This window comes from Penicillium atrosanguineum (assembly GCF_028827265.1).
Source record: "Penicillium atrosanguineum strain IBT 20685 chromosome Unknown utg000002l_segment0_segment0, whole genome shotgun sequence".
NCBI lineage: Eukaryota > Fungi > Ascomycota > Eurotiomycetes > Eurotiales > Aspergillaceae > Penicillium > Penicillium atrosanguineum.
The window spans coordinates 3,910,305-3,934,382 of record NW_026623134.1 but is presented as its reverse complement, the minus strand read 5'-3'; the positions used below and the strand labels follow the sequence as shown (position 1 = coordinate 3,934,382).

The following is a 24,078-nucleotide window of genomic DNA, read 5'->3' as shown; positions in this document are numbered from 1 at the left end:
GGTACTGGAATGGAATGGAATGAGCCGAAGTAGTGAAATAGCGTAGTGCACTCTATTCAAATGTCGCGAAGATAAGTAAAATACAGGAAGAAAGATGGACTAAGATAGCCAACAACACCGAGCCCAGGGTATCAGATGCAAAACAGAAAAGAAAAAGCTAAAGAATGAAGGCATCATGCTGCTCATCCGACAAATTGCGCAAAAATCTCAAGCTGCGCTCCCTCTCACTCAAAATACACCTATCATCCCCGTCCAACTCATTCTCGCGCAGCCATTCATTCGGTAGATCAGTTAATCCGAATGAGCTACCCCATTGACAGCGCTCATACTGCATGAACCCGCCAAAATGGGGATCGGTATTCGCAACCCAGACGGACCCGCCATCGGGCGCGTAATCAGCGCCGCCGATCTCGCCGAAGAAATCATGGACTTGGCGACTTTGAAAGAGCTGCGCGTCAACGATGGAGATGCGGTCTGCGGGTTCGCAGCAGAGGAGAGTGCGTGGACCCCCGCCGACCGGGGAAAAGCGGAGGGAGCGGTAGCCGGCAACATCGGAGTCGATGGTTTCCAGAGGTTTCCAGGTACGTGCATCCCATATGATGAGCGTTTTGTCTTGGTTGCTTGTGGCGATGTGGCGCATGTCGGGCGACCAGGCGCAGGCGAAACCGAAATCGCGGTGGCCGCGTAGAGGGTGCACGGGCCGGCCTGTGTCGGCTTCGATGACCCATGCTTCTGGGGAGTCGCCGATCACGACGCGGAGGCGACTATCTGGGGATGTGGCGGTACAGTTGATCGGGCGAGAAAGTTCTTGGTCGGAGAGGAAGATATTGGTTTCACAGTCCAGGACGCGTAGATGTCTGTCGTTGGAGGCAAAGACGCAAATCGGGGAGGGGCCGGTGCGGCTAGGGATGATGTCGACGTGGTTGGTGATCCCGTCGTTGAAGTCGGGTGTGACGAGGCCTTTGGCGCCTGAACCTTCTGCGTTGGATGAGCGCAATGCGTACTCACCGCAAAAACCGCCAGCCATAGTGAGGCCGTATGCTGATTTCATGCTGGAGATCTTGACCGCGCTTAGGAATCCTGATTCCGGGCAGGGTCGGGTGAGGTCAATGAGACAGCGAAGTTCGTTGATTTGGGGAGTCCATGCCTGGACTTTGGATCGACTGGCAAAGTGGACGGTGTTGTAATAAGGCACCGCCATCAAATTGCGGAGCTGGAAATGCTCAATAGAGGCCATGTGTGCAGTGTGCATCGATTTCCCGCGGAAGTAAGTCTCATCCGCAGGAAGTCGCTCCGCACCCCCCATGCGCGTGTAATCAAGATTGTGATATGAGGTATACCAAGTATCACGGAGGTGACGAGCGGTCGACCGCTTCACTTTCAAAATTTCTCTCCAAGGAATTTGTTGGAGATCATAGAAATTACGTTTGAGGTTGGAAGGTCGTTCGATATCCAATGCGGGTTTCCAGCCCATCATCTTCGAGAGCGGGCGTATCTGCGCAGGGGGTCTGCTTTCGGCGTGAAAGCCATCGTATATGAGATTGGTTTGGATCATCCAGCGTTGGATGAACTCGTCGACGGTTAGATTTCGTTCATATGCTATATCAGTTAGCACTGCCTTTTAATACAGCCAGGTAAAAACGCGACATACTGGCTGTGTGAACAATGGTCTCAGGATGCACTTCAGGCTGGTCCTCACTTAGAGGGATGGGGCCCGGCCCCGGGTTCGCAGGTGTCTGCGGCAGGCTCGGGTCTGTCGCACTGTAACTGACAGTGGCGTAGAACTCATCAAGGTTGACCTCACCCATCATAGGTGAATCAGTACGAGTGTATGGTGTATGCTGCCAATGATAGAATTCTTCCTCGTCCGGATAGAATCGAATCAGATCTTCCAGGTCGTCATCTGGGTCGGCCCACGGCGATGAGTGGTTTCCTTCAAAACCAGGTTCAAAATCGAGAGCATTGTCTCCTGACATGTCGTCGTCTTCACTATAATAATTGCTTTCGGCGTCCGCGATGCTATGCGAAGGTGCGGCGCGCTCAATCAGTTGCTGCACGGAGATGTCCACGTTCAAGTCACTAGCTTCGCTAACAATCTGAGGTCCAGCTGAGAACGCCACTGGCTCGACAGGCACACTTTCTGGAATGAAAGATGCTGCAAAGTTCATCCTCCTCGAATTTGGGAACTGGAGGCTGTCATCCTGGAAGAGTCGCAACGCAGATGGGTTCGGAGGCAACGCACCGCCGGTCATCGCGTTTACCACCTCATTCATCAGCAAGGATCCGCTCTCTTCATTGACGGCGTGCGGATGTTGCGCGACAGCGGCCAGAGCCGCAACCCCAAAATCGTGCAAACGTTGATCTTCCTCGGAAGCCATAGCATCCCTAGTCGGAGCAAGCGTGTTGGCACTCATAATATCCATGCTCATGGCAGAAGCATCATCACCAAAAGCAGGCGACCCGCCTCGGGGGGGATCTGACGAAGAACTATTCATAACCCCGGGATAAGCCGTTGACCTCGAGGGTTCACATGACCCATGACGTGCGCTGAGATAATCCGTTTGAAAGGTAAAGTCGAAAGTAAGTAAATTGTTGTCACTGCTCATCGCCCCTCATGGGGTAGCGCAGTCCCGCCTGGGGAAAATGCCGAATAGCGGGGGGAAAGAGCGCACACCCAAGGAAGCTCGACAGTTGCGAAGACGATGCCAGGCACGAGACAAGTCCACGATCAAAGCCCGAAAAAAGGCCGTAAATCATATATGATTGGCGGCCGGGGTTACACGGGCTTATGAGGGCAGCGCGAAATCTTTGTCCGTGGATAGGGATGCGGGACCCTGGTTTTTGCAGTTGATCGGTCGGCGTCGCAGCTGACTCGCAAGTCTCCACACGGTGTGGCGCGCCCTGTGCGGTGTCGTAGCGGCAGGCAGAACAGTAAAACTGTTCGCGCGGTTGGCGTCGGTAATATCAGAGCGCAGAGCGCAAAGGCGTTGCAATGGGGGAGGGGAGAGTTAAGTTCCACCCAAGAAACGTCTGGAAGATGGGAGGCCTCCGTTTCAGCCTGTGGGCCGTTGAAAACCCGAAGGGGGAAGGTAATGGGACTGAGCACGGGCAGGCCGTTTTTAGCACTAGTGCCGTGTCAGCTCTCGGAGACTCTCGAGTGCAGCAACGTGTAGAGGCAGGCCGGTGATCTGAGTCCAGGATCAAAACGAGGCTGATAAGCGGGATGCAAGATGACGAAAGGGGAGCGAGAAGTGGGGGGTGGAGTGGCCAAGCGTAACCGGCGCTTCACCCGTGTGAGTGGCAGTGCAGTGCAGTGCAGTGCAGTGCAGAGCGCACTTAGAGTTGACCACCTTCCGGGTTATTGAGCCACTGGGAGTCGAAGGGACAAAGACCATCGAAATAGACGGGATGGGATGGCAAGGGATGGCATGGGAGGTCAAGGTCAAGGTCAAGGTTATTGTCAGGGTCATTGCCAGGGATTCGGGTCGGTGCCCAAGGCGCCCTTTCCACGGTTCCAAGAGTTCCCGGAACTCCGAATTTAGTCAGCTTTGGCACGCATCTAGACAAATTAGGAAATACAGGGGAAAGGAAGTTAGGAGACAGAAGTTAGGAGGGAATAGTTTGAACATGGTGCCAGAATACCAGAAGTTGATGTGTATGACCCGGAGCCCCTGTAGGTCAGTCCCATTAGGAGTCGCTGCATATGTAGCGCATCTTCCCTGTCATTTCTTGGCCTCCCCTTTTGACGCTTGTTCTCTTGCCGCTTTTCGGTTTCACCGTTTTACAAAGAGATAACCCAATGGTGCGTAAAGACTTTGCTCCTTTCGTTCTTCTTAACCTCTTTCGAGACATGCTGCTAATTATCTTTTTTGACCTCTTTTTCGTAATATTTGTACCTCTTATGTATGCTCGAGAAGATACGTCACGGCTGCCTAAAATGAACTAACCAATCCAATTCGTCGAACCACGTCAATAATGGAAAATATACAGTAAATTTATCGCCAGCTGCTAAGCCTTGAATCATGGAAATACCTCCAATACTCCGAACTTTCGATTGATGGAAAGCACGATCTGGTCTGCAATGCAGTAACGTATCAGACAGTTTCGACGCGCTTATGCACGTCTCTCTATTCTCAAGTTACAGAACACGTAAGTAGCCAATTATGCAGGCATAAGTACACAAATGCGGGATATGAGATACATTAAGACCATAATTGGGCACCTAGACACACCTGGCTAGGACACATCTTCCCAAGGGTGAACCAAAATAACCATTGCCCAACCATCAAACTTGACACGGCTCGATTGAAGGCGGTGAGATAGTTATTCAAATCCTTATTACTGTAGATTTAGGTCTAATGGATCTAAGCTAAACCAAAGTAGCAAATCCAGGATAGCAAGGGGGTAGAGGCCGATCTCCCAAGAGAATTTATGTGCATTGCCCTGGTGCAGCCTCAAAACCTGAAACCTTGGAAAACTCGAGGGTCCCTTGTCTGGAGCTTCATCCTAGTTCCTGGATAAATTTGCTAGTACTGGGCCATGTGGATTGATCAGCCCCTCTAAAAAAGATTAAAATTGTATAGCACATCAAGACCTTCAGCTGAAGATGAAGCTGTCTTCACTGCCCAATCAAAGGCCCTGGAACATAGCCCAGTCGATCCCAGTGAATAATGGAATCAGTGAGTAGAAGACGATCATCGTCATGATCATCATCGCACGATCATGAGGTCATTAACTGGGGGGGGGGGTCAGGGGTCCCGCAAAGATTTTAAACAATACAATGCATTTCCCCAACAACTGAATTCAATCGCTTGACTCTTTAACAAGAACAAGATATTTCATGAAGCTATTAGCTTTTCAGTTCTCGACAGAAACTAGTATCTGAAATGCAATAGTCATCCTCCGGCAGACAATGCATTTCATCTGAGCCATGTTAGTGCTGGCTGCTCTCATCGGCACAGGCCACGCAAAATTGAAACATAATGAGCTGTGCTGAAGCAACAAGGAATGTCCATCTAAGTGCAAATCACTGAATGTCGTATCAGGTGGGATGACTACAATACCACCCCGTAGTCAACACCAATAAGGATTTGGATTAGAGTTCGCTTGGGCGGGAAGAAGAGGTCTGACTCGCTCGAGGTCTACGGACCCTGGTCGACGTGAATTATTTATTTGTTTATAGGCATAGTGGCACGTTAGGTATGGAGCGCAGCATAGGGGTCGGTCATAGGTCCTAGATGTCGATGGCACTGTGCGGGCGGAGAAAGCTTGCACTGTGGGTTTGAAACTAGCTGTCCCTTTAACCATCTAGGCACTTCAGAGTATCTCTGGGCTGGCGGCGCTAACTAAAGCTCTACTTCTTCTTCTTTTGTTCGCAAACTTGGTCCATTCTGAGCTTTAAGCGGATACGAAGGTATAATTATGTACTCCTATTCACCCTTCCACTTTTGTCCCGACAGAGCTTGAGAACGCAGAAGAAACCACAATTTGCAGAACAAAACATCGATAGCCTCTGGCTGCCTGGAAAATTTCTCGCAGTACTGGTGATTAAAGGGCCCCGCTTCAACCCAGGAACCCCGCATTCATTCAGGATGCCATTGGATCTTCCCAACCTCGGCGGATGACTCATGAAGACAGTGGATGAGTCAAGAGCAAAGCACGCCCCTTTCCGTGCATCTGAGACAATTGCAAACCTTATTCTACCACGGATACTAAAAAGGCTTCTCCATCTTATGTCTTCTTCTGGCGTAATTGTTTAAAACCAAACCTTATACTTCATCATTCTCTCGTGCGGACAAGACAAGATGGCAACCTGCACGAGCGTTCCTGTGACTATTCCGAAAGATGGCCCACTGACAAACGTTATGATCAAAGACATTGTCAGCACATTTTTCGCCAACGAGTGGCCCAAGGTGGATTCGGAAACCCTCGTTATCACACACCAAACTGGATACGCAAACACAAACTGTGTAGTTGAACGACCAAAGCCAAAGGGTGAAACACATTCAGAACCTCTCAAGGTGTTTCTCAAGATCAACGGTGTACTTGACGGAGAAATTGAGGTGTTCGAGCACTTAGTTCCCAACAAGCACGAAGAGGCACAACTATGCTATGATTATGGTCTTTCAGGCCTGGGTGCCAAGCTCTATGGTTTCTTCCAGACACAGGATGGTGCTTTCGGAAGGATCGACGAGTACTTGGATGCACGCAATTTGGAGCCAGAAGATGTGGAAGATGAAAATATTCGAGCCGATGTTGCAAAAGCACATGCTGTTTTTCACGCCATGGTATCACAACGAAAGAAGAAACCGATTCAGCTATATTACGATGCAGTCACCGGAGGGCTTGCAAAGTATCATAAGATGGACAAGTTAAAAAGGCTAGCCAACGAAGGAGGCGTTAGTCTGGATGATCTTGTTGATTATGACTTTGTGTCTAGGATTCAACGAGTCACAGACAGGCTGGAATCCATCGGAGCAAAGAATGGATGGTGCATCCACGATGTTCAATTTATGAACGTGATGGTGAAAAACAACCCCAAGCAAGGAGAAAGCAAAGTTGTCCTAATAGACTTCGAGTTTGTCTTTCAGAATTACCGAGCGTTCGACATTGGTGGGCACTTTATGCAAAAAATGTTCAAGTGGTTTGACAAGGATAGTCAAATTGCCAACTGCAGACCTTACACAGACGAGGAGAAGAGACACTTTTGTGAGGAATATGCACGGCAGTGGAACGAGGCGACCGGGGAATCAGATACAGGGGAACAGGTCTTTATGGAATCTGAGCTGGGTTTTCTGCTGGCTATCACGTTCGATATCCATAACATGCTCTGTTTTATGGATCAAGGCGATGATAATGACCCGTTGAGCCTCTTGGGGCTTAACAAGCTCTTCAAAGAGTTCGCCAGTCAGTATGAAAAGCTTGGACTAGAGAGTTTAGGGCATTGCACTTAAAGCAGTATTATCTAAGCCGAGTGAGCTTATCTTCTTGTTTTTTCCCCGTAAATGATGGCGCTAAAACACACCCCGCATCAGTAGACTCGAACAACAGTAAAGCAACTAGCCACGGTGCTTAAATATCATGAATGAATAGCCATCAAAATTTTCTACCTAGAGCCTGCAACCTCTCTCATCTGACAAGCGCTGATTCTGTCATGTTCAGCTCACGCAACTCAGCACAATGACACCTCTAACCCACCGCGTCTACCACTCAGTCACCACCTCGCGGTTGCTCATCCAGGGTGCCATCCCGTCGGATGCCCAAGCAATCACCTATCTCCGCGATGATCCAAGAGAAATCATTTACACACCAGTCTAGCCCAACTTTTCAGCCGTGGTGTTCGAGGAACCCACGACTGGACGGACTCCCCCAAGAAGGCAGGATTGTCTACATGGCAATTATCCTACTCGATAATCCGATTTAATTAGGTGATGCTGGGACTTTGATCGGGTTTGGTGGTTTTGATGATCTTGAAGCCGAAAGTGATTCTCCTAGTGCAAATTTAATTGCAGAACAGGAGCGATCATTCGTCACGAATATCAGTGGACAGGCTATGCGCGGGCAGCGGTCTGCGCGACGGTAGAGTATGGAATATGTATGCTTGGATGTGAGAAGATCACGATGGATACGATAGTGGATATTGAATCATGGCTGGCTTCGATGCGATCGGTGGGACTGGGGTCGGTGGTACGATTGCGGGAGGTTGGTGACGAAGCAAATTCGCAGCAAGAGTGCTTTTTTCGGGTTTATAGATCGAAATGAGAGAAAGCGAAGTTTGAAATAAAGGCTAATGGGAAGTGGATGAAAAAGAAATCTGTTCAAACAAAGGAAGTAACGACGATGTTCTGCCAAGTGCCGGCCTTTATCGTCCGTCCTGCCTATAAAACTATCCTACAGCTGGACCGGGGAGATATCCAAGACAATCATAAATAAGCGGCCATGGCTCTTGTTTCTGGTTGTATTCTTAGAGAATCACTGTCACATCGTGATTCTGGAATGCTATTTTACGACTTGATGAAACTTGCAAAACTTAATCTTGTCGGCTATCTGGTCGTAAACCTAGCGGCATTGGCCGGCTGGAGGCGGATATCTTGATACTGTCGGGTATCTTAGTGGTGATGGAATCGTCCGCTCCAAGCCGCAAATACTATAAATTCAAGATTTCTTCTCATTTATCAGTTAACGAAAATAAAGATCACCAGATTCTAAAATCAGATTTCACATTTCTTGAATCCTTTCTCACCATGGGGTCCATCTCAGAAGCACCAGCCAAGAAGCGGGTGGATTCGATGTTTTCGACCCTCTCTGAAGTGCCGCCTGACGAGCCATTTGCCGTGAATGGTGCATACAAGCGAGACAGCAACCCGCAAAAGGTCAATCTCGGCATTGGCGTGTACCGAACTTCCGACGGCAATCCATGGCCCCTCCGAGTAGTTGAAGAGGCCGAAAAGGAACTTTTCGAGGCCAGCGATGTCAACAGACACGAATACCTGGCGATTCAAGGCGACGCAGACTTTCTTTCACTAGCGGCCGATCTAGTTTTCGGATTTGGTGACTATGAAGGAAGCTCGAGGCAGGTTGCCGAAAATATGCGACAGCGGGTCGTATCTATACAAACCGTGTCAGGGACGGGAGCGAATCGACTCGGCGCGGAACTTCTGGCTCGGAATATTCGACCGGGATGTGTGTGGATTCCGAACCCTACATGGGCCAACCACTACACAATCTGGGACCTCGCAGCTGTTCCGAAGAAAGAATATCCCTACTACGACTCCACATCCAAGGCTTTCGACTTCAACGGAACATTCCGCACGCTGTCAACTTATGCGAAGGCCAATGACGTGGTGATTTTGCATGCATGCGCCCACAATCCTACCGGAGCTGATCCGTCACAAGAACAATGGAAAATGCTGGCTCAATTGTGTAAAGAAAAAGGAATCATTCCCTTCTTCGACCTTGCCTACCAAGGCTTCGCCTCCGGTGACGCGAAGAAAGACGCTTGGGCCATTCGGCATATTTTTCATGATCTGAATCAGGTGGAGTTTTGCGTCGCGCAGTCTTTTTCAAAGAATTTCGGATTATACGGCCAGCGAGTGGGTGCTTTACACATGGCACTCTCTGCAAACGCGCCGACAAACGTTTCATCAAATCTGCTGGCTAATTTATGTCACCTGGTCCGTGGGGAGTATTCTATGGCGCCAAGAGGTGGTGCGGAGATAGTTAAAACTGTGCTCGGAAGCAAAGATTTGCGGAAGAAGTGGCTGGAAGACCTTACAACGATGAGTGAGAGAATCCTGCAGATGAGGCATGCCCTTTTCGACGAGTTGGTCAAATTGGGTACACCCGGTGACTGGAATCATATTACCAATCAAGTACGATCCTTCGATCGCTTGTCAAAGTTGGATCAAAGCTTGTTCTCAGAGATTTGACTAACAGAATTTCAGATCGGCATGTTTACCTACATCGGCTTGACTGAGAGCCAAGTCAGTGCCATCACAGAGAGGCATCATATTTACATGCTCAGCTCTGGCCGAATATCTATTTCGGGGTGTAAGTCTCTCAAATTTGGTGGCAGATACTTCTCCGGTCGTATACTGATGATAAGAACTAGTGAACGAAACCAACGTTCAGTATGTTGCCAAGGCAATAGATGATGTTGTTCGCACAGTGAATTAAAGGGCTGGTCCCATGGTCGGGGTCAAGGGTGTTGTGTCTGCTCGGCCCTACCTTGTGCACCAAGTGGGCAAGGTTACATATTGCCATAACAGGTGGAGAAAACATAGAACTCGGAGTAATTGCATTTACCAGCGATAATAATTCTAAATTGGACTGAAATGGTAGATCTGAGCTTGATTTGGTTTCACAAGGTCTTCCGCTCTTCGGTTCGACTTCCCTTTTGAATCAAGTACAGTGGAGCTCTCCCCCGGCATGTGTATGGCAGTGCTTGATTGGTCAGCATCTGATTTTCTAGCACTTGAAGAAAAAGGGTAATCACTTACAGCAGGTGCATCAGACGTCGTCGAAGACAATTCAGAAGCAGTCGATGTGCTCGATGTCTGATTTGCACTGGCATCGGGCTCGGCCAAGTCGCTGCCATGATGCTTTTGCTGGTTGCCTGGACATCCTGTACCTGGAACAGCGATGTCATACGCATAAGCTTCCAGCGCAAAGTACTGAAGTGTCTCCGAGTCATGTGTTGACAAAGTGGCATTCGTAGTCGCTAGGTCGACTACCTCCTCATATCCGTCCGCAAAATGTCCGATCCAGTCTTGCCCTACAGCCGGAACATGGTACAGACGATGCAGGAGATCAGACGCCCAGAATGTATTAGTCTCGGAGCCAGAAACGGTGTATCCTAAAGCACACATGGTGGAAAGAGATCGACGAGTCTCGTAACTCAGGTCGCAGATGACGGTCTCATCCGTCGCATTTTTACCGCGCCAGTGTCCTGCATATCCTATCGACAGATGACCCGATCAGCATGTGCATAATTTTTGAACAGGGGGTTTTCATACCTTGGAGATCGCAGTTTCCGTCGGGGTTATCACAGCGAAACAGAACATCTTTCTTATCGCCGTTGACCACGATGTCAAAGGCACCAATTGCGTTCATAGAAGGACTGTTGCCAAAGTACTTCCGGTAAATGTCACTATTATTGCCCCATCGCAGAATGTGTGATTTGGCATGCATAGCCAGAGAGACCGCCTCATTCAAGCCCAGATTAATCTGTCGTCGCTGGGTTGCGTTACAACTCGAGTGGATAGCAAATTCAGTAACAGCACCTGCATTCCAGGGTGTCACTTCTGCCTGACTGAAGGGTTGAGACATATTCTCTCCAATACGACCCGGAGCAGGTAGTGCGGCTGCAAAAGCTGCATAGAAGAGGGAAAGACGAAAGATAATCATTGTTGACGAGATGTTTTCCAGTTTACTCTCGATTGAGATGCATACATGGGGGCGTTATATACTCGTCTTCTCGTCTTCAGAACAGATTAGTGCCAAGAGCCAAGGAAGAACCTTGCGAGCGCAGCTATGGGTACATTATATTGTCAACCCCATTCCGCTAATTCTTATGCCAATGGCTGTCAAGCACGGCGGATAATTCTCGGCAGTGCCAAGAGCCAAGGCCGGAGGGATCGCGCCCAGGGATAGAGGCCTTGGGAACGAGTACCTTGAGAACATAGCCAAGCAGACCAGTGATTCTACACTGGAGGAATCGACAGACAAAGAATGAGTTCCTTCTTGGCAGCGAGCCAGACGAGCGGTATCCTCTTGGCCTTGGGTACCTTTGAGGTGCGACCATCGATGGCTTGCGTCCGCTGTAATTCCCTTGAGAGAAGTATCAATGATGAGCTCGTAGTAGCCTGATGCTGGAGCCCTATGTATCACGGAGGAAGAGTGAAACAGTGTACAACGGAAGGTCGCAGCCTAAATCATAAGACCTGTAATATCCATATTATGGGACATATAACTACGTCAATGAATCTTTCTGCTTTGAGTTTCCCACGCCCGCGTTATTAGTTTCCTCATTGAGACCTCATTCAGTTGTTACTTCTTCATTGCGTTGTCACTCCAAGCATAATGAACATGTTGAGGTGACGGACTGGCAGGCCCTCTCCATCTTCCTAGTTATGCCTAGTGAGATACTAGCGTCTCTCGGCGCGCCGAAAATTCCCTTCAGATTTGTTTCTTTTTTGAATTATCCATGTGCTGGTAGGCACTTAACGCGATATTTACGATTTGAGTAAGGCTCTTACGCCAAAGTTCATACCTGGACGTGAACACTTGTGTGGAGGCCGCTCAAAAAAACATCAATCAGTCAATCAAAGTTCTATTAACCTGTTAAAGCCTAACTAGATACGTCGAGGCTATGCAGGCGCTTCGTCCAAATCCGAAGCAGAGCCTGATGTCCTTAACTTCAGACTCGCGGCTTGCAATAAACAGTAATACATAGAATCACCGGTCTTCTGCAAGAGGCCGGCACAGAAAAGAGTGTACTAAATCCAAACCCCAAGCATAGAGAACCCCATATAAAATCAGACCCAAAATTACAAAGCCCACAGTATTCCACTCTTCTGCGTCCCCTCGTCCCCGTGGCATGCTCCCGCCTCTCGTTCGTCAGTCCTCTCCAAGCGCTTTGGTTCTCAGCTGATGATGTTGGCGTGGTGAATCGGTTGTAGTTGAGTGTCGACCATTCTCGGTGGTCGGGCTTGGTGTTCGTTGGTGTATGCACAGCGTCTTCACAACCTCCCTATGGCCGCAAGGCCGATTTGTTCGTGGTCATCGGCATCGTTATCGTTAGTGTCCGCTTCCGCTTCCACGTGCCGGAACTGACCGAGTAGACCAGCCTCAACGATCGTAGAGAGTAAAATTCCGGCTTTCCGATGCTAGAATAAGTATCATGAAAATCTACATCTATTTACAGGCAACATACGATATCACTATCACAAAACGTACGCTAAAATGTCTTCTTCGATTATAGGAGATTCGGGGTGTATAGCTATGTACCCGTGTACAATAGCTCACCCTTAAGTATATTTGAAGTAGAATCCAAACGACTGATCTGGGGGTGAAAACCTCTATCTAATCCAATGGCTGACGAGTTAAAGTTCTGTCGGGCAAAAGGATGATTACATCATCATTGTCGGTTCATCACGCTAGTTACTCGCCGCGGTAACAATGCTGAACTCCAATTGTTCAGATATTATATCTCAACAATCCAGGTTTATATAGATAGAGATCGCCATGCGCTGAAAGCGATGGCTTCTCGTCGTCAAACAAGAGTTCAAAAAGCGGAGTTGGGGAAGAAAGAGACTCCACATAAGCGATGAAAGAATAGCCCGAAGCGACTTTTGTCTCATTGAAGTAGTCAAATTATAGGCTGACATCACGATGATAGCTCCACGCCTATTCGATAGACCACATATATGAAGATCTTTCTAGATCATGCAAATCACTATTGACCAATATCCCTCTTCGCCAGTCATCGATTGGTAAATCTCAAGTTAAATTTATTACAATATGCAGCTGGCCACAGTATTGCCGCAACGCTCCGAATCTAGCCCTGAAGCACTTCCTTGGCCTTTTCTCAGGTATTCTCCTGCTGATAAAGACCCTATGTTATGTGTGTCTTGTGGGCGTAATCTCTTCCACTGGTGGGGAGGGATGGCAAGACACCGAACTTGTTAGTCCAAAACATACTTAATATCTGTGTACCAAGCTCATCATGCGCAGTGCATTCAACTCCAACCGGAGCCCAGCTGTTAGTTGTTTATATAGCAGATTTAAGCGGATATTGTGAAGACCAATACACTCTGATTGAGAGAGTTAGGCCGGCCTGCTCCTTTATAATTCATGAGAACTGTTTCTTTCTCCTGAAGTCACATTTTACAGACCAGGAGATCAACTTGGATAGGCTTCTAGAGGTCTCTTGGGATTTACCTTTCCGAAGGGCCCATTATATTAACGGAGGTGAGACCCTCGTTCTTGCTATTGCAAACATATCCGATCGATTTGAAAATATTGAACAAAAGACCTCAAATCATGCAGAAAGACGCCACTTTAGCCTAAGGAATTTTCGTTTCGAACCTTTGAAGCGACCTGTTATTCTCAGTCTTCGAAACGCAAAAAATCGAATTCCGAAAAGAGGCAACATAGCTACGGGCTCTAGAAACAATCTGAAGTTTATTCCGGACGGCTTTAGTTCGCTTGCGATGGAGCTCCGACAGGAAATCGCTACTTTGCTTTCTACAGATGATTTTCTGAACCTTTGATCTTCGTCTAGAGCGATGGTACCTATATTCGAACTTCAACTATTTTGGAAATCGAGATTTCGGATTAATGGAGAGCGTGGGTTTCTTAACTGTCTAGTGGAAAGCCCCAGAGATCACGAGAGTAAGGATTGGCGACTTATCTACAACGTCACGGCGAAGATTGAAAGATCTGATGGACAGCTCTGGGAACTAAGGCGAAGATGGCTAATTAACCTTTGGCTAAGAAAGTGCTGTTCAATGACTAGAGCCCCAGATGAAGAGATTGCCGGCAAGACGGATATATCTTTCCCGCAAAAATTACACTGGGAGGAGTGTCATACTAGGCTTCGATGTGACTTGGGATGCAAAGAAGGTGACGACTGTACTCTATGTAAGAATCACCTCGCAGAAGACTTTTCTTTCGTTCAAACTGTTGAATTAGAAAGCGCTATTATTAGCTTGGCCATATCCGTCTTACGTGAAGGGGGAAAGACTTTTATCACTGGGTTTGAGCTTATTAGCGCAGACATGCAAACCCCTAACGTCCTGTTTGGATACCGGCTACCAGGAGAACAAGTGATAATCGACATTCGAGACACAAAACTCAGAGGATTCACCCTTCTCAGAGGTAGGGGTGGAATCCATGCGATACGCCCCATTTTGGATACCACCAAACCTATTGTGAGCTGGATAGGTCAGCCAAAGGGCCGGACAGTCGCTAAGCCTTTCGATATCAGTCTACCGCAAGACATTAGGGTCCTTTGGGGGAAGTTTGATGTAAGCCACCTCCGCATGAGTCGTCCAATATGCAGCATCAGCAGCTAATGATCAATTAGTACTACAAGATGATTGGTCTATGTATAGCGTAAATTTCTGCTCCAATAGTGTTACTTTCTGAGTACGCATCTCCTTTGCTCTCACGTCACGTTACCCCTTTAGTACGCAATTCACAGATTGCCTATCTACTTTGATATTGCGTGACGTACTCTTATTCGTATCTCGGATTGATATTACACCCCAACGCTAAGTGACGGTAAATTGGGCGCCGAAAAAGGCTACTTTTGACGCTGTTTTAAGCGTCCTATTTACCAGAATATTAGTCATCAAATAATCACGTGATCTGATTGGCCCACTTTTATAGTGTGGTCACTGAGCACTCATAGTTACTCAGGGATCAGCTTACCCTTCGCTCAGGGTACTTAGGGCAGACAATCAGGCATATCATCATTGCCTATCATCTCTGACATCCGTGTGTAGCCGCTCATTAGAAAAATAGAAAGGCTTTCTTATTAAGTGCTAAGCCACCTTAAGCCTTTTTTTTCCTAATAGAGGCACGTGGATCGCAGGCCGACACATAAAATCTACTCCGAGAAGTCGAGAAAGCGGTACGGAAATGCGATAAAAATTTTTATTATGAGAGAAGATTAGATAGTCAAAATTGAGCGTTGCGGTGAGATGCGCGTACGACTGAGACCCACCTAACATCGTTACCGCTATAGGTAGGGAGGACCACGGCTACTTTGTCAACATCGGCTAGGTATCACAGTCAACAGTGTAGCTCGCCCGAGACATTTCAAGGTACCTACCCACACCGTAACCGCGTATGCCTGCTTCTTGTTGACTACCAAGAAACCGACCCTGCTCCTCACGGTAGTAGTCCTGAAAATAATCAATAAACAATGCCGACGATGCTCGCAAATGAAACCTTATTTGACCGGAGGAAATAGGTATATTGGCGCGACTGTCATTGTCTGCGCCTCTTGAGTCCGATGGGCTGGCTGAGCAGGGTTTAGGGTTAAGCAAATGAAGAGATCCAACGGCGCTGTAGCTTCGACCTCAAAACTCCAGAGTTTGGAATACTGGAGCACAATTCGTCTTTTTTCAACGACAATTTGAGTGATTCTGCCATGCTGCTTACCCATAAATGAGAGAAGCAAAAACTACAAGGTACAATGGTAATTAGTCTTCTGTTCCGCTACATATTATAGGTACTCACTGGGTAGATGGGATTTTTTCGGCGCGGCCCACGAGCTCTAATAAGTATCATTCTCATAATAGCTCTCATCTCGTGGAGAGTAAGGTTCTGATCTGCAAGTGTCGCATCAACATCCGCAGAGATAGTGCAAATAGCATGTGGAAGAGGTGAAGTTTCGTCATGGGCTTCCAGAAATAACGCGGATTTCCAATCCAGAGGCATTGCTTCAAGTATAACCGGGTCCCCATATGTTGTGCGTCTACGAAGGACTTAGTATCATAAATTAGTCATAGTGCGGGGATTCAGTTGTTCACGTACATCCCCTCCCATGAGCCGCGGAGATCGCCAAGACCAAAATTTGGGGGTCCATCCTTTCGTGTTGCCCCGAACTCGTATCTGATATGGTTTTCAATCCGACTACAGTGAGTGTCATCCCAGAAGTGGTATTTTTTAAGTCTCTCCTCAAGCAAATTCTGAGCCGCTCTAAGAGGGTCTTCCGGGACAGAGAGGCTCTTTTGTACCGTCTCGAGGGCGTCTTGGAGCGTAGGAACGCATGGCAACCGACGGACATCATAGTCATTTGCGGCAGCATCGATTGGATATTTTGAAGGATACCCGCCGGATGGGGATCGAAGAAATAGGCTCAAATTGTAGAACACTCACATCGCAGAGCTTTATGGAATCGTCGGCATTGGGCACGAAGTTCGTTTCTACAGAATGCCCACAAGGACTAAAAACCTAGACAGGTGGTCTAATGGGCTATACGGGACAGAACACATCTTCTCAACCAAGGCCAATCCTGGGGAAGTTCACGCAGTTATGCAGAGTTTACGTCAGCTGGTATGAAGTTTTCGTCCAGATGTCCTAAGGTGCTAAGACTGATATCAATACCAGCCTTGCCAAACAATGTAACAGAACTAAATCCTATGAAAAGTAATCAGAGAAGGGCGAATTTAGCCCTGAAGTATTGTACCGTGCAGTCATCTTATGACATTCAGAAAGGCCAAGATGTGAGTTCAAGGTTATTGGCGGTCAGCGGGCCCAAAAGGCGAAAACCTGCGTAGGCATAGAGTACAAGCACGAGCCGATTAAGATCAATTAGAGATGATATAAGAATTTTACTTCGTGAGCTATGTACACCAGACCCGAGCCACCAAGTCCAGCCTCTTTGTACTTCTCTACAAATACATAACCTTAACGCCATCTATATATACCGAGACCATCGACCGAATACATTCTGAAATATTGCCTAGTCCGAGCGCAAATACACAATACCGAGCCACCCCGTAAAAGCGGCGCCAAGAACGGATACATCTATCTAAGCTGCATGAATATGCATAATAAACACGCATCCAACGAACCGCAGATCCGAAGGGCACGACACTCTTCTTACAGATCCACCTAGAAATCAGCACCACGACAAGTCTTGGCTTACATGTGCAGACATCGCAACCTGGGATTTACAGGGTCCAGCCTAGAAACCAAAAAATAGATACATCCAAATCTTTCTATGTATCGGCTGGCCCTCTTTTAATATGAATACAAAAATCGAAAAATGGAACAGTGGCGCCTTCGCTGTACATTAGATCCCGCCGAAAAACAAATAAAAAAATAATCAAACATTGAAATGGCACAGGTCAGAATCTCGTGAATCGTGCAGCGCTTAAAAATATCTCCCCAAATGGAATGAGTAAATGGAACCCGGAGATTGACTCGAAAGGAACTGAAATATAAAACGCCCCTGAGGTATGTAGATGGCGAATGAATAAATGACAAAAATGATAAGATTGGAATTAGTAATCGGAGTACGTCTCATAATGAGAGTATCCGTTTTGGGGTGGGGCCCAGGCTGTGTTGCGGAGACGGCGTTCTGCGGTAAACCATCGATGTTAGTTATTTGATTCGGGCTGGCGTGCCAAGGTAGTTGGAGGAGGGGAATATGCTTACCCTTTTCAAAATCACGCCACCGCTTCATAGTAATCTGTGAACTGTCGAACTCGCCCTCGGCATCACCGTGTCCCTTATCCTTCTCACCGGCCGTCTTACGGGTGTCACCCCAACTGAAGTCGTCGAATTTCCAGAAGGCATATGTAGGCAGAACGAAGTTCCAAATTGGTAGGGAGCAGAGGTAAATCAGCATCCAAAGGACGTAGACAAGACGGTGTGCGGTAACAATGATCAAGACTCCGGGGAGACCGAGGATAAGAGCCAGCAGGACGAGGGGAATGACCTGGACAGGCCTGCGGATAATAGAGGAGATTATGACATAGATGGTAAATGCGATAGCGGCGGGGAGGACGAGGGTTCCGATTAACTCGATGAAGATGACGAATTGCATGCTGAAGCAGAATGTACCGCAGAGATCACGGACAAGGACGAGTTCGAGAAGGTTGTGGACGGTACTGTTGATCCAGCGGCGGCGCTGGGAGAGAAGGACCATGAATTTGTCGGGAACCACAGTTTTGCAGACGGCTTGGGGGACGAAGATTTGTTTGCGTTTGGGGAAGGTTTTAAGCATAAGGGTTGTGAGGTAACGGTCTTCGCCGAGGAGAAGGAGGTTCTTCTTGTGGAGAGTGTCGACTACGTTTTCCGAGTAGTGTTCCACGATGTCGGGGTTGGCGAGGATGGGGACCCAGTAGTTCTGGCCGCCTTTGGGGGCTTTGATTCGGTACATAGTGAAACAGCCGGGGAGACAGGTGACACCACCGAAGACGGACTCGAAAGATTTGGCTTGGTGATGAGAGATGAAGTATCTGGAATGAGGGTTAGTGTTTGTGTCACTGGTGATAGTACTGAGGAAACATACTCGAAGACTTGGATCATCGTCACCCAGCTGTCTGTCTTGTTGGCAATCTTTGTCTCGCCACATAGACCCATGATCTCGGGGTCCTTGACCATTGCGGAAACCATGTGTGTTAGACTATCTGGGAAGACCTTTGTGTCGGCATCAACCATGAGAACAACCTCGTAGAAGTCAGGCGGAATGCCGGTGACATTCCACAGTCCGTTGAACATCTCGAATTCGAGCTCTGTCATGCGCTCATCGAACATGACCTTCTGCAAGAAGGACATCAGGATGATCTGACTGTCTCGCTTGCCTCGGTTACCCGGCTTAGAAACAGTCGATTCGGCAGGAGTACCGCACTTGACAATGACCATCATGGGAACACGCTGCTGTCTTTCTAGGGGGATAACGGAGGTTTCGCCGTAGTCGTAGAAACCAGTGTACACCTTGGACATGTTGTGACGCTTCGAGCCAGTTGCCACAGCCACGTAGGAGAAAGGCTGAACCTCGCTAGGGGGAATGACATGGTCTTTAACCATGCCGAGAACAATATCGGGAGTAGAGAATTCTTCTCCTTTACCCTTGATGATTCCGTCACAAATGACAAGGATGGTCTTGTGGCTGTTTGGGTAATCGGTCATGGCAATGGAGTCCAGAGTAGATCGAATGCCCTCTTCACCTTCAGAGTAACATGTAACCAGACAGAGCGAATGAGCCAGTGGGTAGCCGAAAGGCTGCCAGTCGGCAGGAGGTTGCGGGACGACGGCTTCGTGGATGAACCCGGCAGGACCAGGACCCTCAGATTCGGAATTGATTCTCGCAAATTCCGGGTCTTGTTGTCCCGGTGCCAAGCTTGTGCGACTTACGGCAGGGTTACTCAGGGTACCGCCACTGCTGTTGTGGCTCATCTTGTACATCGTTCCTGTCGTCGTGGAGCTCGGCATAAGTCGAGAAGTTGAGTTTTGACTGGCCATGGTGACATATTGCGAGGGCTGTTTGCTACCACTTGCAGCGTTGACGTTGTATGGACTGGAGAAGCGAGAGGTCGTAGGTAGGAAGCTGGCACGCTTGCTGACTGAAGGAACCGGAGGATCAGCAATTCGAGGACCGGGCCGGTAGATATCGTTGGACCAATCTTCAATCTGCTGGTTTCGGGTCCGTGTATCAGAGCTCATACTCGTTTTCTGAGCGGCGAATTTAGGTGCTAGGAACCATTGGAAGAGCAAAGCGAAAGCAAACTTGACGACGACAATGGAGAGAATGAAGATCAGGGAGACGTAAAGAACGACCTTGGACGCAATGCACCCGACGGTGTCGGTATCGATGCTACCCACTTTGATGATCTGTTCCAAGCATTTCCCAACCTTCTTCTGGTCACCGCTCTGAAGGTAGTATGTGAGATCAACACCGCGGACGGCGGGGTTCTCACGCAGCAAATCGAACTCATTGGGATATGAGACCTGCGATGTGTTAAACCAGCGCAAAAGATCCAGGTCCAGAACATTGCCCGAGTACACGGCCAAGTTACGACTCTTGTTCTTGGTGTCCTCCCAAGTATAATATACATCCCCGGAACTCTTCAGAGAATAGAATGGAGTTCGTGCGGCTGAACTGGTGTGGCAGGCCCAACCAAGGTAGTAAGAAACCGTCCCATTGGGCTCTGATGAACCGTCCTGGTTGAAGGGTTGGCAGGGGAAGTACCATCCAAGATCACCCTTCGAGTTGGTGGGTACGTCGCCGCCGTCAACCGCGGTAATGAGACCCTTGCAAGCACCGTTGACTTGCTGGAAGAAAAAGCTGCCATCTTGGCCGCCGTACTTGTGAGGAAGATCATACAGTACATTGGTACCAGCAGGAATGCCCTCAGCAGCAGGATGCTTGGAGTTTGTCAGGTCGTATGCTTCTCCGTGGAAAATCATGTAGCCATCGCCAACCTCATTCACCTTTAGACGCAGCGGAGGTGTACCGCAAACCGTAGCGGTGAAACCGAAAGTCAGGAAACCAACGAAGGCAGCGATCATTAGAATGAGACTGATCAGGCCGATCTTCTCTCGCCAAGCAGTGCGCTGTTCCTTCTGCGGCATGCCGAAGCACTTCAGCACGAAATCCGGAATCAGGCAACTGACAAGGGCGCAGTAGGTGGTCCAAAGGTCTGGTGGCCGCGCCGCATCCAAAGCCTTTTGTCGCTGTCGATCCTGCGCCGATGCGCTCTTAGATACTCGACGAGAAGACGACCTCTTCTTCTTTTTTGAGCGATGACGGCTAGGCGCCCGGTCCATGGGTTTATTAATATTTCCATAATCCTTAGTCTTGATACTCATGCTACGAGAGCTATTGGTCTCAACCTCGGCGTCGCGATTGAGTAAGGGGTCGTTTCCGGTCGCAGAGGGATACGTAGGCATTTGCTGCGATCGCTGACGATAATAATAATCGCGATTTTCCTTGTCCACATGACGTCGCTCGGGTTTGACGAGGTTCTTCTTGCGTCTCACATCCCCGCCTCTTTCCATGCGCTCCTCGTCGGTGTCCGCCCCGCGGCGGTGGCTGTGTGAGTGTCGGCGGTGTCGACGATGTGAAGAGGGGGAGGATTGGGGGTCGTCGCTGTAGGTGCCGGTTTCAATGTCTCGGCGACGATGGCGGCGTGTGGACTCGCGGAAGGCGCTTCGCTCATCTCGGCGCGGGGAGGCCTTGCCCGGCCGCTGCGGCAAAGACATCAGGCTTTCTGGGACGGTTTCAGGTCAGACTCGGGTTGACAATGGGTTGGATCGGTGTCGCACCTACTTTTAGAAGGTTGTGGTCATGCACACAGGCTTAAATTAGTAGAAATGATCTGGAACAAGTTGTTGTTCTGTGTCTATCGGCGCATTTCCCCGGCGATCAACAAGCCGCAGCAACTCTGATCTCCGCACGAAATGCGACGTGTGGATGGGCTCGAAGGTCGAGGGTATTGACGAGGGTATTGACGAGGGTATTGGCGAAGGTCTTGAAGAATGGAGATCTTGTCTAAGGACAGACCCGATCTGGATCGAGACACTAGTCGAGACTCTGTGGGTTGTCGGCCGGTGCAACGAGAGCCGGGGGTGGAGAATAAACAAAGGTCCACACTCGGGTCCGCACGAGAACGAGAGTCGAGAAAGAACGGAATAAAAATAAATCAGATATCAAGCTAATCACCTTCTTTATCACAGAGATGCCCGAAGGAAAAGAGAAGAAAGTGAGACAGTGAGACAGTGAGACAAAGGTTAAGGTGGAGAGTCAGGGTCTCCAGGCCGAGTCACTTGGCACCAGCACTCGGAGTAACTAACAGCAACAGCACTAACAGCCCCTAAGACCTTGCGTTCGCCTCCAGATGGAAACGAGCTTCCCATTTCCCCTAATTCTGTCGCTAGGGGCAATGGCCGGGGTACACAGCAACCCAATCAAGGACAGTAAAAACTCGGCCCAAGCCCAGAGGCAAATCACAGCGTCTCGAACTAAGCCAGACCTAACCCGAATGAGGCTAAAGCCTGGCTTTTCACGCGAATGTGAGGGGAAGATCAAGCCGAGGGCTTATTTTTGCTCTTTTTTTTTCTCATCACGGGGCTATTTTTAATTTCGCTATGCTACATGGTACATTGGTAGCCCAGGATGATTCCTCTGTTCCGAGCCCCCGTTATGCACATGCACAATATCGTCTGTTTCTTCGCGTATGATCTCTCGCAAGACCCACCAAGACCCTTCGACCCCTTGACCCTTCGGGAGAGCCACTCTACCCGACACACCTTGTCGACAAAATTCACTTCTTATTGTGGGGACATTGTGAGCTTATAGCCCACGGCTTACAACCCTAATACGGGAAGACTTCATGGAGGCTTTCCACTTCAACCACGGTGTCCTTGGTTAATTTCCTCTCCGAGCCCTATGCCCATATTCCATTTTTGTCGGGCCGGTGGACATGAGCTGCTAGTGCATGTCTATGTAGCTCCAGCATCGATTATTGCCATTAGCACAAAAAGAGCGTGCGCGTGCCTTGCTGCCATGTCGTCAGACACCTGCGGCCTCACGACAGCGATGAGAAGCATCATATCCTCGTTAGCTAAAGCCACACCCGCTTTCGTAGAGATCGTAGAATAAAAATATTTGAGAGCTGAAATTCAAAGGTCTATTCCCGTAGCTCCCTGTGCTCGAGTACCTCCCAATGCGATCGGCAGGCGATCCCTGCAGCACTCCACCCTCTCCAGATTATCATAAACAGCAGTCATCATTATCTAAATGATCACTAGTAAATTTTTATTCCCAGGCAGCCCAATCACACCATCAAATGTGTACATGTGTTTTAGGAACCTAGTCCAAATCCGACCGCTCAACAACCCCGACCAGAAGCACGGAAAATCACCCACGAACAAGGAGCCTCCCTCTTCTGTGGTTTCCTTTGCACTGGTCTTGTCCCATGCGATGGGAGTAATGATTGAGACACCATCTTCCCTGATGGAATGACACCAATCACCTCCAATAGGAGGGAAATAACTCCGATGGAACTCGGGTTTGTGGGGTGCCGGTATGCGCCACTCGCGAGGGGCTATTTCTGGCGAGTTTACACTTTGCTGCCTGCCCTGGATCGGTGAGATTCGATCCCAAGAATTTCAAAATCAAAGAAATCAAGAAAACAAGAAAACAAGAACCTTGGCCTTCAAAGGTCGCTTTTTTCACTTCCCTGATCTCCAGATGTTGCCCAGCAAGGAGATCTCAGGTCCACTCGGGCCGTGCGAGTATGGCATAGTCCCAGCACGGAGACGAAAAACTCAATTTAACCCTTTGCCATGGAAGGGATGTTGATAGATATAGCATGGCGCGATTTCAGTTCCCGTTACCCGCCGAATCCAAGTCCGTACATTTCATGTACTCAGGCGTCTGCGGTTTCAGCCGGGGCACGCCGGACTATTAATATGTCAAATAGAGAGGCCAGGTCTTGACACGGTAGGAATGCAGGCGTGGCTGCAGGGTATGCCGGGAATGCCGGGGCGTTCGTTTCCGCTAGTGGGCTGTATTGAATTCCCCGTTTTTACTAGCACGATGCGAGGATGTGTAGATTTGTGCCCCAGCGTCGTCTCCACACGATCGCCGAGCTCCACTGAACGCATGGCTATAGGATGCTGTTCGGCTCGGCGGGCTGGCGTCGCGAAACATGGAAGCGAATGGAATCAGGTGCCGATGCGGAGGATGTCTCGGTTGACCGCTACTGTAGATTCGTGGGCCGTGGATGGGGGGTTATATAGACATGTGGTCTCCGTTCGTGAGCTGCCTCCGCATATTTGCAGAGTGGATCACGTCGTACAGAGTATTGTGATCAGGCTCTGGTCCCGTGCTATACGAGGAGTACAGCGACCCTAAAATAGCGAGAGCCTAGCTCCACCCTTCAGTCGTCTGACTTGGTTACCAGGGGCTTTTTTTTAATTTTGTATCGCCGAGTTCTGTCAAAGACATAAAAACTCGAATTCTCCAGCCTAGTTACGGGGTAGGACTGTGTAGGCAGGTACCGAGGTTTAGAAGCAATGTGGCAACAATCAAGTAAATAGTTCAGCCTTCCC

At 48.9% G+C, this 24,078-nt stretch overlaps 6 protein-coding genes across 6 annotated transcripts; 2 read left to right on the top strand and 4 right to left on the bottom strand.

Moving 5' to 3' along the window:
* Window positions 1-157: 157 nt before the first annotated feature.
* On the bottom strand, window positions 158-2,429 carry N7443_003245 (WD40 repeat domain-containing protein; the record flags this gene model as incomplete). Its single annotated transcript, XM_056883301.1, has 2 exons — window positions 158-1,599; window positions 1,652-2,429. 2 exons carry the CDS (start codon window positions 2,427-2,429, stop codon window positions 158-160), a joined length of 2,220 nt encoding a protein of 739 aa, XP_056745142.1.
* Window positions 2,430-5,804: 3,375 nt separating this feature from the next.
* N7443_003244 (uncharacterized protein) lies at window positions 5,805-6,953 on the top strand (the record flags this gene model as incomplete). Its single annotated transcript, XM_056883300.1, has 1 exon — window positions 5,805-6,953. The coding sequence occupies one exon, from the start codon at window positions 5,805-5,807 to the stop codon at window positions 6,951-6,953; it is 1,149 nt and encodes a 382-aa protein (XP_056745141.1).
* Window positions 6,954-8,243: 1,290 nt separating this feature from the next.
* Window positions 8,244-9,675, top strand: N7443_003243 (putative aspartate aminotransferase; the record flags this gene model as incomplete). Its single annotated transcript, XM_056883299.1, has 3 exons — window positions 8,244-9,371; window positions 9,444-9,549; window positions 9,611-9,675. 3 exons carry the CDS (start codon window positions 8,244-8,246, stop codon window positions 9,673-9,675), a joined length of 1,299 nt encoding a protein of 432 aa, XP_056745140.1.
* A 225-nt stretch (window positions 9,676-9,900) lies between these two features.
* On the bottom strand, window positions 9,901-10,905 carry aspf2 (major allergen Asp F2; the record flags this gene model as incomplete). Its single annotated transcript, XM_056883298.1, has 3 exons — window positions 9,901-9,942; window positions 9,999-10,456; window positions 10,515-10,905. The coding sequence occupies 3 exons, from the start codon at window positions 10,903-10,905 to the stop codon at window positions 9,901-9,903; spliced, it is 891 nt and encodes a 296-aa protein (XP_056745139.1).
* Window positions 10,906-15,183: 4,278 nt separating this feature from the next.
* Window positions 15,184-16,318, bottom strand: N7443_003241 (uncharacterized protein; the record flags this gene model as incomplete). The annotated part of the gene is made up of 6 exons (XM_056883297.1): window positions 15,184-15,284; window positions 15,338-15,529; window positions 15,670-15,691; window positions 15,748-15,985; window positions 16,045-16,143; window positions 16,248-16,318. The coding sequence occupies 6 exons, from the start codon at window positions 16,316-16,318 to the stop codon at window positions 15,184-15,186; spliced, it is 723 nt and encodes a 240-aa protein (XP_056745138.1).
* Window positions 16,319-17,519: 1,201 nt separating this feature from the next.
* On the bottom strand, window positions 17,520-21,225 carry chsF (chitin synthase CHS3; the record flags this gene model as incomplete). Its single annotated transcript, XM_056883296.1, has 3 exons — window positions 17,520-17,596; window positions 17,674-18,479; window positions 18,533-21,225. 3 exons carry the CDS (start codon window positions 21,223-21,225, stop codon window positions 17,520-17,522), a joined length of 3,576 nt encoding a protein of 1,191 aa, XP_056745137.1.
* Window positions 21,226-24,078: the final 2,853 nt, after the last annotated feature.